Source organism: Oenanthe melanoleuca, chromosome 9, assembly GCF_029582105.1.
Source record: "Oenanthe melanoleuca isolate GR-GAL-2019-014 chromosome 9, OMel1.0, whole genome shotgun sequence".
In the NCBI taxonomy this organism is placed as follows: Eukaryota; Metazoa; Chordata; class Aves; order Passeriformes; family Muscicapidae; genus Oenanthe; species Oenanthe melanoleuca.
The window spans coordinates 5,652,018-5,664,713 of NC_079343.1; the positions used below are offsets into that span (position 1 = coordinate 5,652,018).

The 12,696-nt window shown below is 43.7% G+C and overlaps 1 protein-coding gene across 2 annotated transcripts in view; it reads right to left on the reverse strand.

Moving 5' to 3' along the window:
• Positions 1-12,696, reverse strand: part of VPS8 (VPS8 subunit of CORVET complex) — a 66,036-nt gene that overhangs the window by 33,840 nt on the left and 19,500 nt on the right. For both annotated transcript variants that reach the window (XM_056498298.1, XM_056498297.1), the window contains exons 17-28: positions 11,895-11,985; positions 10,823-10,869; positions 9,901-9,990; positions 9,469-9,515; positions 8,755-8,977; positions 7,968-8,057; positions 6,803-6,854; positions 6,504-6,546; positions 5,719-5,791; positions 3,777-3,896; positions 3,147-3,218; positions 587-706 (exon numbers count right to left, since the gene is read on the reverse strand). In XM_056498298.1, coding sequence (XP_056354273.1) covers positions 587-706; positions 3,147-3,218; positions 3,777-3,896; positions 5,719-5,791; positions 6,504-6,546; positions 6,803-6,854; positions 7,968-8,057; positions 8,755-8,977; positions 9,469-9,515; positions 9,901-9,990; positions 10,823-10,869; positions 11,895-11,985 — 1,068 coding nt within the window. The remainder of the gene's footprint in view (positions 1-586; positions 707-3,146; positions 3,219-3,776; positions 3,897-5,718; positions 5,792-6,503; positions 6,547-6,802; positions 6,855-7,967; positions 8,058-8,754; positions 8,978-9,468; positions 9,516-9,900; positions 9,991-10,822; positions 10,870-11,894; positions 11,986-12,696) is intronic.

The following is a 12,696-nucleotide window of genomic DNA, read 5'->3' on the forward strand; positions in this document are numbered from 1 at the left end:
CATTACAGCACAACTGCTGTAGCCAGTGAAGCCTCCTTCCTCCTCAGTACCAGGAATTTCTGGGACTTAAGCTGGGCTTAAAGTTAACTCATGCAAGCTTTGGGCATACATTGGTGCAAATGCCTTTTTCAAACAGCAGAGAAAGATAGTGGCCACCTGAACTAAAAATTACCAACTACATATATGTGCTCTATAAGTTCACTAAAGTAATTTTAGTTGACACCCCTTATCCCAGCTGGCTTGGGTTGGAAGGGACCTTAAAGCCCTTCCAGTTCCACCCCTCTGCCACAGGCAGGGATACCTTCCAGTACACAGATTGCTCAGAGCTTCATCCAGCCTGGCCTTGAACACTTCCTAGGATACAATGCTGTTTGTCCCACAGTTCCAGCCAAACTGAAACATAGTGTACTGTGCTTCCATGGTCTGTCCTACTCTGCTCCTGGGAAACCACAGCAATGGCCCACCAAAATGCCACCTGGTTATAATGCACCAGTACCTCCACACCTGCTCCAGTCTACAACACTGGCCACACTTTCTGCAGCAATGCAGACTGCTTGGAATGTCACACACACTCAGGAATACTTGCCTGGTCAAACAGTGTCCTGTTGACAAACAAGGTGTTGTTGGGCTTGGCAAGCTGCCGGGCAAGGAAGGTAAAGAGACAGCCAACCTGTGATGGGGTGAAGTCAGAATTCTCCACCATGACCTGAGAAATGTTGGAGAGAAAAGGGAAAAATAAGCCCACAAGGGACTGATTCTGCAGCTGCCTTTGGGAAAGTAACTGGGAGAACAAGAAATCCCTGTGAGTCATCATGTCTCCTCCTACTCCGGACAACTCCTAGTGTTAGTCCATCCTGAAGGTCAAACACAAGTCCCCTTCCCCAGCATTCAGCTGTGTCACCTGAAGACACAGGCAATGAATGTGTCCTTGCTAGAGCACTTCTGTCCCAAAGATGAAGAGGTTCCACCTCTCTGCCATAAACCCAAGGGAAGAATTTTGCATGTCACTGTTTTTCAAGTGTGATGAGGCTCCAAATCCACATTCATCTCTGCCTCTGTAGTCTGTGTTGATCATGGGACATGGAACAGTTTCTGAGCAGAGAAATGTTGTCACATTGTTAAAGTATAATTATTATAGGAGAAAACAACCCCAAACACCTCATTTCAAGCCCCAGAACTCACCACTTCCACTGTGGCATGCAAAAAAACTACTCTAAAAGCTGAGAAATGACTGCAGGTTTGGGGAAAAGCTTTTCTCACATTATATTAGTGTTAGTCTAACAATATTCAGAGAAACCTGTGGCTGTGCTGACTTGAAATTACAGAAAAAAGGAATATTTAAGAGTCACTACAAAAGGGATTGGAAACCCAAGAAGTGCTTTTCACCTGCCTGGTGTAAAAAATACGAGCATGATGTGTCCTGACTTGGTGTCTCCTGCTTCAAAAAAAATCCTAAACTTTAAGTGAAAGTGAAATGCCCCTCTTTGGAGAGTCCTCTGTAAAAGCAGTGTGTTTGAGTTGGGAGGAAATCCATCACCTGGACAACTCTGTCAGCTAAGATCTAAGAACTGCTGTAGCAAAGCCTCACCATGGAGCAGCTCACAGTTTATAACTACATTCAGTTGGAGCTGGGGGGAGTCAATTAATTTCTTCAAGTGACCCAGAGTTCCAGACTCCCACAGGATGCTAATGGTTTTGTGACACAAGTGAGGCAGGCAGGCCAGACACATTAGAGAATCAAGCAGAGCTCTGCTTGAGACACCAGTTAATGTAATCATTCTTTTTGAGCTTTCATTTTCTGTCTAAAAAGGTTATTTCTTACAGAAGCCTACTCAGAACAGCACTACCTGACACCATTTAAAAATTATTCACTAAAATATCTGAAGTGTTTTATTCATTTTAGCTTTGTTTTTCACAAACTGGGTCCTTTTCAGTCTATGTGAAGGTGAACATACTGCACCCCTGGAATAGGGCAACTTCCCAGAGGCTGTAGGCCAGTCACACAGATGATACATTTGGCAAAGTTTTGATCAGTATTAGCAGAAAGTCTACATTCACCAAGCTATTTTTTTTTTTTTGCTAATGACAAACTTTAATTGAAAATTTCAAGACTTCTTAACTTTTAGCCAAAAGGACAACAGATTCCAGACCACAGGACTGACAGTTTTCATACCACCACACTGTTTGCCTGAAGATGCAATACTGCAACTTCCTCAAGCTGCCCTCCTGCTGTTGGAGGCACAACAGGAACACAATCCCAGCAGCTCTGGAACATAGCTGCAGTGTGCCAACTCCTGCTAACAGCAGCTCAGGACACAAACCAGAGGGGCTGAGCCTGAGGGCTAAAGTACCCCTCAGAGCCAATTCTTGCTTGGGCAGGCTCACAAAACTCCTCACAGTGGCATTGTCTCAGCCCACTGAAGCAGCACTGCCACCTGAGTCACTCACCGTGCCCTTCACCGTCTCATCTATCAGTGATGACAGTGACAGGGAAATGCTACTTATGGTATGTTTATATATAAACAGCTTCCAAGTGGAGTCACTCATGATTAATGGTGACAGCTTGGAGGGGAAAGCAAACAGTGCTTGGCACCGAGAGCTTTTAATGGGAACATCCATTGTTGGGAACAGGGGCTGGGAATGACAAGTGATTTCCAGAGCACCAGGCTGATAACTGACATTCTTCTTCTCTCCTAAACTAAAGATAGGCCTGTCATCCTGGAAATGCTACATCCCAAACATAGCATTTACAGGCACAGATTCAGCAGAAAAGCAGTGGCACCCTGCCAAGCACAGGATACCTGGGACGTTTTTACCTGCTCGGAAGAAATCAGGGAGTAGATTCAATGAGAATGAAGCAGATCAAAATAAGCTTAATGGTGCAGAGATGAGAAATTTGACAAAGTACCACCTCGGTGAAATCACAGGCAAGGAGACCTCTATGTCAGCATATTTAAAGTGCATGAATCATCACTTCTGAATATCCAAACAACAGCTTTGGCTGAAGTGAATCCATGCTCGTGCCCAGCACCTTCTCAGAGGTGTCAGCCAGGGCAGGACTGGAAACACCTCCTCCAGATTACAGGCTGTACTGCAGAGCATTGCATACAATCACTCAGATACTGCTCATTTGTAGGCAAACTCACTTTCAGAAGAATGTCCACAATTCTCTGCTGATACTCCACAGCTTGCTTATCATTCTTAAAGTCTTCAAAAGTCTGCAAGAGACACTGACATCTTGAGAAGAATCCCTCAGAATAACGGCAAACACAAAGCAGCAGCTACATCACAAAGCAGACAATGCTGGTTTAAGTCTTTTCTCTGCATATCCCTAAGCAGCAGGTTCCAAGATATAACTTGCTCTTCTATAAGTACCAAAATGGTTTTCACACATTCAGGTAAAAGTAACAGGTCCAAATAGACATAGGAAATTCTAGAAATTTGCAAAGTAAGAAAGACAGATTTCCATGCAGGAGCTAGAGATAGGTACTAGAACACTCTTTACAAACACATTATTCTTGTTTTACATCTATTTTAAAGACAGGGTCTGTTGACAGAACTTTCACTGTGTAATGTCACATTCATCACTTTGCATTTAAGGCCACAAAGGACTACAGTGATTCCTTCTGACATCTTATAGAACAAGCACCAGAACTGTTCCTGCCCCAAGTCAGGAACTCTTGGTTTAGCTAAAGCATGGATTTATTGACAGGAAGCTCACTGATGACGGGAGAACTGACACCATATTTCCCTCTCAGAAAGCCAGGTTCTCCTACCAGAGCCAGCACATTGAGGAATTCCCGTGTGTCGAAGTGCAGCAGGGTCCGAATGTAGGGATACACCTCCTCATCCACAGATCCCTCAGCTGAGTGCAGCCGGATCAGAAACTCAAACACCTGCAAGGACAAGACAAGCAAAGACAGCAGATTTCCTATGGATTTCAGATAACTGGGAGCACAAGTATGTGGGAAAGCAGCACCGTTATCTGCTTTGTACTTAAGCTTTAAAGCCCTGTAAGATTCCATCAGTTCTTATTTGAGCGTTTTCTGTGGCTTGCCAGCCCCTCCTTAGACTCACCAACCAATTTAAGATCAATCAAAATTTAAGATCAAACAAAAATAAAGGCTTATTTATACTTGAAGACAGAAACGTGTGAAATTAGAGAACTCCCTCCCCTTCCTGGCAGCTTTCCTGGGAAGCTGTGCAACTCATCCAGGGCACAGCTCCTCTCCTTGTCAGCAGTTCACTTGGGAAAAGCCAGTCAATCTGCCCCCTCACTGTGAGGCACAAAGCTTTAGGCACTGACTGAGGTGCTTTTCAACTCTTCCACTGACTTTGCAGCTCATGATTTTTGAGGGCATCTTCCAAAATAAACTCCCTTTACTGAGCCCCTGACAGAGGTGTCCAGACAGTCCCAGGGAACCAAGAGGGCAGGGCCAGCTGCAGGTGTCTCACCCAGGCTCACAGCAGAGTTGGCTGCCAGCAGGAAGGGAGCAGGTGGCTCCAGGCTGCAGCAGCACTCAGGAATATGTGTTGGGAACACATTGGGATCCCACGGACAACTGACAGCCCATGTGCTCTCCCAGGCACCCTCTAAAAGTGTCATGTTCCCTCATTTACTCCTGTTCTGAGTAATTTTCTGTCAGCACAGTGGCAGTGAATCCAGCAGGAATTAGCAGCTTGCCTTTCAGATCCACACCTTCCCTGCTGGCCTCCTCGATCCCAATCTGGCAGCTAGGAATGCTTAAGAAAACAAACCAAACCCACCAGACAAAAAGGTGTTACTTAAGCCCAGCTCACGGGAACACCACCAGGAATCACAGAAAGGGGAGGCTGAAGGATCTTCCCAAGGCTGCTGCTGCTGACTGGGCTCCTGCTTCCCCTCAGAGCCTGAGTAGGGGACAACCCAACAACCTTGGGAGGGCAAGAGCCAGTGCTTGGCCCAGCAAAGTGGAGTGGGCTGGTTTGCACAGCTGCTGAGGGAACAGGCTGCAGGAACCCAGAGCTAACACATACATAAGAGCTACAAGTTCTGGACTAGGAAACAAAATCCAAACACAGAAAAACCACAAACAAAAAACAGCCGTTCCATTGTACTGCAAAGAGAAAGTGCAAAAGAAAAAGCACATCCTCTCATTGGAACCCTGAAACTGAAGCGAAATGCTACAAACACAACAAAAATATTTGTTGTAAAATCAGCCAGAAACTCAGGAAGAAGTTTTGTAAGCACAAAAAGTGATGATTAGGAACATCCTCTCTTTCAAGAAACTGTCAGATTAGTCTAAAGGAGTCAAAAGCCTTCAAGAAACCTACAACTAAGAGCTACTTAGAGACATTTCTCCCCAGTGTTCACCCCATGCATTTGAAAGCAGGGAAGACCTTCCCATATTTGACATGTTAAGTTTACAAAGAAGAAACAGCTACACATTTCTGGTAACTCTGTGATAAAGAATAAGGCAAAAAACCCAATCACTGAGAACTCTTGTGTTCCCACATCCCAATTTACAAATGGAAGAAAAATATTATGTTTAAACGTTCAGACTGCAACAACTGTTTGATTTCATATGTTAAAAACTAATTTTGTTATTAGAGCTCATATCACAAAGATACAGTCATCAGACACATAATAGTTTTCCCTCAGAAGCCCATGAAAGAAGACATATACAGCTTCTTCTAAAAACCTCATATGAGAAAGTTGCCTTCCAAGAGGTTTCTCACCTGATTTTTTACCAAAGGTACCAGATCTTCAGGAATATCACCCAATGGATATGCACGGCCTGCCAAGCAGCAGCTACAGAAAAGGAGGGGAAAGGCATTTAATACACCTGACATTAAAGAGACTGAGAATTGTTCATTTTCTGACTTATTTTTCAGGATGCTCTTAACACAAGGCAAGCAAATTTATTTTGTAAATCATGAAAGCAAGAAGCATCCCAGGCAGCACTGCTGTTAATACACACTGAGCCAACACACTGCATGAATGTGCAGTCATTCCATAGCAGGAAAGTAATGGGAAAACTGAGTATCTCCCACAGTATTTTCTATTTTAGGAAGCTGGAGTAATGCAGAAACTAACTTCACAATCTTGCATAGACTCCAGAAAGAGGAATTCACTAATGAATCCCTTCTGTGCAAGCTCCTGCAAATGACAGGGAATCCAGCAAGGAGCAGCTGAGCATAGCTATCCCAAAAGGCAGAACATGGCCTGCTACAAAACATGAACCTACAGAGCCCTTAGTCAGAGGTGTGTGTCTCACACACAACAAAATCAGATTGTGAAATTAAAAATTAACATCAGCAGTAACTCAGGCTCTAAGCCTCTAACTTGATCCCTCCTATTCATGCACACCATGTGCAACAGAAAGGGATTATAAATTTAAGTGAGCTGTAGTGAGCACCCACTGCTATTTCACACAATCTCTCAGAATCTAAAGCTCCCAATAAGCAAGTTTAAAATCTGGTGCCACCACTAGGCACACCTCACACTTTCTGAAGGACCTTACCTTATATACACAAGCAGCTTGTTGCCCATCACCACCTGCTCATCTACAAAACAAAAATTATTTGTCACCCTTTCTTCACAAGAGACAGAGATGCAGTTCTTCTCCTCCACACACAGAGTTTATCATATAAAGTGGAGCAGCTTTACACAAGTATACAGCACTAGAACACTCTTCTGTTCTCCAAGACCCTTATATTGGGTATGTATTCCCTTTTTGCATCTCTTTGTTGGAAGTGACAAGGGATATTCAAAATACCAAGTATCAAAACTAGAAACCTTAAAAGGGAAAGCATTCTGTACCTGTGAGAGACTTTCCAGCACTCAGTGGAGGAGCAATGACTTTGAACAGCTTCTGTAACAAGAAAAAAGGCAGTGCTCAAGCAGCTGGAAAAGCTCAAAGCAAAGAACCTGTGTGGTTTTAAAGCAGAGATTAGTGGGGTGTCTTCCCACAGAAACTCTTTATCACCATGTCTTCTAATTAAAAGGCACAAAGCACTCCAAGACATGGCAAAAGATGCTTTTTACAGCTCATTTTATGAAAAAACAGCTTTCGTTACATCAGTTCTAACCCTAAGCACATCACACTAAAGGAGAGTAATGTTCAGCAGTCCCAGAGGTCAGTCAGAGCATAACCCACAGCCCCAGTCTTGTTCCTAAATATCCTGTCACTAAACCATCCGCCCATTCAGCAGGGTCACCAGAGCCCAGTTTGGACATGTAGAATGAGAACTTATCTAAACACTTGCCTCTAGAAAGCAAAGTTATTTGTACTCATACTCATACTTCTCAGTTTTCAGAAGTCCCTAAAATTAGGACCACCTAAAGAGCCTCCTTCCTTAGAAAAATCAAATGAGATTACAGCTGCTAAAACTTAGGTAGATGAAGATTTTCCTATTCCAATGGTTCCAGCGCTCTGTTTCAGCACTACTGAGAAAACACCAGCAGCTTCCATGGTGAAACACACTGGGGTCATAGAGCCACTGGCACATCTCCAGAAAAACCAGCAGAATCAACGCGGCCTTCAGAGAGAGCCTTCCAGTGAGTCCTGTGCTTCCTGCTGAGAAATCTCTTCCAAGTCCTCAGAACAAGGCCTACCTTGGGCAAGGGCTGTTTCTGGCCTTTTGTATGAATTGTGTACATGCAATCTCCTTAAATAATCATGTTCTTATCTTCTGCTGCTTTTCCTTTTTATTTTATTAACGTGACTATATTTCCTGCCCTAACTCTGCAGAGGATTTCTGCCTCAGTAGGGAATTTGATGTTCTAAAGCACAGTAGTTACGAATTACCTCTGTCCTCTACTGCATCCAGTCAAATAAACTGTACATACCACACATGACTTCCCCCTTGAAATGGAAATGAGCAAGAACACAGAATACAGAGAATAAAACAAGGCTTTGGGTTTGAAATGCTGTTTCTCAGGAAGATTGTGTGCTGAACTCCTCCTGCAGGAGCACCTCTCCTACCTCCATGGGACTGATGAAGTCGTTCATCCCGCTGTTGTAGACGTAGATCATGGCATCGTACAGGCGGTTTTCCCAGCACAGGAGAACCACCTGCAAGGCAGCAAAGCACACAGGGCAGCTACACAGCCGCTCCTAGCTCACAGGTTTCTCCCTCCTCAGGCTGTGTCCTTGCATTTCCATCACCCAAGAGTGCAACTTAAAGCAGAATGAGAATTTCCACTTTCAGAACCAGTCTCTGTGAAAACCCCAAGCCCCCCAAAGGAGTGTCCAACTTATTGCTCATGCAGCAAGCATAAAATCTAACTGTCTAGATTCTAACACTCATAAGAGGTTAAAGAATAAATTTTTAAAATCCAGTTCTTCAAAAACATTGCTTGCAGTAGTTTGGTTGAATTAACTGTTAGAGAAGTATAACATCAAGTTTCCAGCTTCACCCTTGAAATGGAAAGCCATGCTACTAGAAAACAGGACTGCTGAGCAGGAACCCCTCCAGCTTTCAGTGCTCCTGAAGCCTTCAGTGTCAGGTAAGGTACTCAAAAAAGGAAAGAGTGACTGGGGATAATTCTGAAGGATTTTCCAACACGTTCAGCTGCTGGTGCATTAACCTATGTCAGGACAAAAAGTAGGGGAGCAAAACACAGCCACACTGTGCAATTCTCAGCTCACTGAATGTGACCCCAGGGACACAGGGAAACCCCACATGCCATACTATGCTTAGAAGCACAAGATGTTGTAACTGCTGATTTATTCAGAAGAGCTCAATATAGTATGTGACACAACCACTCACCTGCTGTATGTCTAAACTGGTGATATCCATATGCACAATGCAGGCTTCCAAGTTTTCCAACCTGTTCTTGTCTTGGAAGTGAAGCAGCAAGTCTTTCATCACTTGAGCTGTGATTCCCATCAGCTTATCACTCAAGATATATGGTTCCAAGCACTCCAGAAAGATACCTTTGGCTACAGAGTTCTCACTCATCTTGTCATATATCTGGTTAAATAATAGATCCCTAGGAGGAAGGAAGAGCTTAGTTATCAAATAATTTTATTAAAATCTCCTTGCTTATCTACTTTCCAAGGGCTCCAAATGAAACTCCACTTTCTCTGAATTTCCCAGGCTCAGGAAGTGAATACCCTGTTCAGCTCCTATCCTGGGGCAAGTTACACAGCATAAATCAGTCATGGATGTCACAGCAAAAAAAGTGCTGCCAGAAGGGAAGCAATAACGATAACAAGAAAATCTCTCAAGGCAGGTTCTTGGTTCAAAGCAACTTCTCTTCCTCAACACATCAATGCAAATTCAAGAGATGGTTTTGTGTGAGTACTGAGCTCCTGATTTCGGTACTGGTTTTCAGGCACTCCTCTGAACTGGGATGTGACATGTTCTGGAATGATGTGATGCAATTCCTCTGCACCACAGGGTGTCACAGGAAACAGCACTGGGGGCTACCTGGGATGCTGGGGTCTGCCCCGGGGGACAGGCCTGCAAGCCCAGACTTACATGCGCTGCAGCAGGAGACAGTAATCCACGATGACAGGCACCACATCCTGGGGAACAAACACAACAAAAGTTGTGGGGACTGACTGGCAAAAATCTTGCCAAGCAGCACATCCTGCAAAGCATGAAATGCAAGCCTGGCCAACACAGAGCAGAAACAATGAGGTATCTGACTCAGCTAGTAGCTGGCACAGTTACAGGTTTTCCATATGCTGATGCATATGGAAAAAAGCTCTGCTGACACTCCTGCAGAGCACAGAGAGCACATAGGTTCTGCTCTGCCACCCACTAAACCCAAGTCCTGATTTCATGAGTGCACACAACAGGTGAGAGTTAAGCTGAACCACAGCAAGGTTTTTCAAAAATAGACAAGTAATGTTTGTAGCACAACCAAGTTAATTTAAAAATCAAAAAGATTCTTCTGGAGCACCATACCTGAAAGTGCTGTTCCATCACCTGGATTTTTCCTTGGTCAGGACATTTCTTCAGAGTCCGATCGGTGTAATGGAGAAGGATTTCAACCATCTGAATTAAAATAAATAAGAAAACTCATTCAAATCCTATACTGAGGCCTCGCTTGATAGCACATTTCAGACTGGCTTGGGGGTTTGCAGCACTGTAAACTCTGATGTCCCATTTTGGGCATGAAGTGCTGTGGGTGGGAAGGAGCAGAGGGAAGAGGCTGCCAAAAGATAGTGGTGTGGCAATGGCACAGTAGTGCCCAGAGGGGTACTGAATACCTACACTAACCTTAACTGACCACAGAGCTGGGTAGCCAGCCCAACAGCCAGTTTTCAGGCTGGTGAACACATCCTGAAGCACAAGGCTCATCATCATAACTTTACCCAAAGCTTAAGTATATTAGACAGCAAAACACAGCTACCTGCAAATATAATAATAAGAACAGAGCACAGCTAAATAATTATTGCAATAAGTGTGTACTTTAAACACACCCCTCTCAGAAGCAAGTTCCTGTAACAATTGAACTGGATCAGTGGAAGAGTTTATTCCATGCCCACATAAACACAGAGCACAGTTTCCATCCTGAGAGTCAGCAAGTCACATACTGATTGACACATGTAGGTAACTCCAGAGTTACTTACACAAAAGGTTTCTCTTCACTGTGAGAGGACCAGATGATAACGTCTCCTTTTGGATTGCTAATGCCGCAGATTTTATCCCCACCTCTACCCAAATGGTATTTTCCAAGTTTTTCCTAAAATTCTGCTCCCAATTTTAGCAAGAGAAGAACATGTACGTGTTTTAGAGTTATGGAGGACAGAAGCTGCTCCTTTCAGGAGCACAGCATTGCACCAGCACACATGAAAATCCAATTGAGAAGAGCTCAGGAACTCACTCTGTCAGCAATGACTGCTTTCCTCTTGCTCGTGTCCCCAGTCAAGCCTAGAAAGAATGAGAGAGTGGGTGAAAAACAAAACTTTTCTTATCTAAGCTACCAGTAGAAATAAAAAACTCCCCAGCTCAGATGCTAACATAACTACCCTTGAAATGTACAGGTCAGGATATGTAAGTACACAATTTTGTGTTCTACTTTAGCCTCCTCTTCTTCCAAAAGCTTTGTTCTCATCACTTAAAGACTGTTCCAGCACAGGAATGGCAAGAACAGTTCCAAGTGTTGTTTAACACTGAGAGAACAACTAATGGAGAACTGTCAAAGACTGTTCATGAGGGTAATTGCTGGAGGAGGTCTTGATGCAAACAAGCTGAATAAAGTGCTCTAGAAGAGGAAAAGAACATAAATGCCAACTCAAAAAGATAGTTTTTCATTATTCAAAGCATTACTATCTGCTTTATTTTGCTATATCCGTGCATTGAAACAAAACAAGTCTTCATAAACCAACAAATTTCACAGCAGAATCCTGTCCTGGGACCCTGCATCTCATCTGTCAAAGCCATTAGATGTTATTTGTAAAAACTACATGTCCAGTACAAATCTGACCGCAAAAGTGGCAGTTTCTGGCAAAATTAACATACTTCTCAAGCAACCTCCTTCATAGGAAACATGGTGCCAAAAGCCAGCATGATTCTTCAGTTCCTTGTACAGTCAGGGGAGAGGACTGGATCAAGGCATCTGCTTGGCAGAGCTGACAGAGAACCACACTGAAAGATACCTACAGGTCATGCATGGGCTTCAGGAATATTTTAGAAGGTTGGATATCCAACATCTGGATCCACTTCCTTCATGGTAAAGTGACAACAGGATGGAGACACACATAGATCAAGCCTGATTTTCATTTGAAATCAGCAAGTTGCTGAAGGGACTATGATTAAAGAAAAAAAATCAAACTACTCCATATAAAGGTTGTTTCTGCCAAACTCAAAGTCACTAAGAAAGTGACTCGTGTATGTGCAAATATTTAAAACCATCCCTAGAGGTTTCAGTTAAAAGCAAACAAGCCCAAACTTACCCACAACAGCCTTTGCTTTGCCTTCATGAAAGGACCAAGCAAGAGCCAGGGCATCTGTGAGACGTTCTTGTTTCAGAAGGTGGTCAACTCTCTAAAATAATAAGGAATACTGGACCTCAGAACCACAGAAAAGATTATTCCCTCCCCCTTAAAACCAGCATTTCCCAGTAGTGGGTGATGGTTCCTGACAGCAAGACAACAAGACATCTCAGAAGCTCTCACCACACTGCAGTAAAAGACAGGATCTCAAAGAGATTCTCTCAAACGGACATTTTCTGCTGGACTAAGACATGTCAGGCCCCAGTACATCAAGGCCCTAAGGGGGGACATTGTAAGTCAGATGCTTGATGGATGGAGACCCCAGCATTACTGTCTGTCTGATAAACAAAAGATTAAAATTTTCCATTCCCCATCCTTGCCTCATCACTTGGAGCACAACAGATGGCAATGAATACCTGTCATGCTTTCAGCAGAGCGTGTACTCATCCTACCTCCTATTTTCTCCTGAGCTCATGGTCAGCAAAGGCTGAAGTAGATCACAAGTCACAAGCATTTTCTGCTTTAAGGAACTATTAACACCCAAGGTCGACCCACACACTGGGCTTGGTATGATAGATCAGTGTCAAAGAACTGTTTGAGAGAAGAGAGATTCCAGGTCTCAGCCCAACATCCTGTCCTGCAGCAAGAACTCTCAGCTTCACCCCAATCACCCCACACTCAACTCAAGCTCTTGTTTAAGTCCCCTCTGATAAAGCAGCAACACAGCAGAAATCACATAGTAATTTAGAAAGGAGTTGTCTCA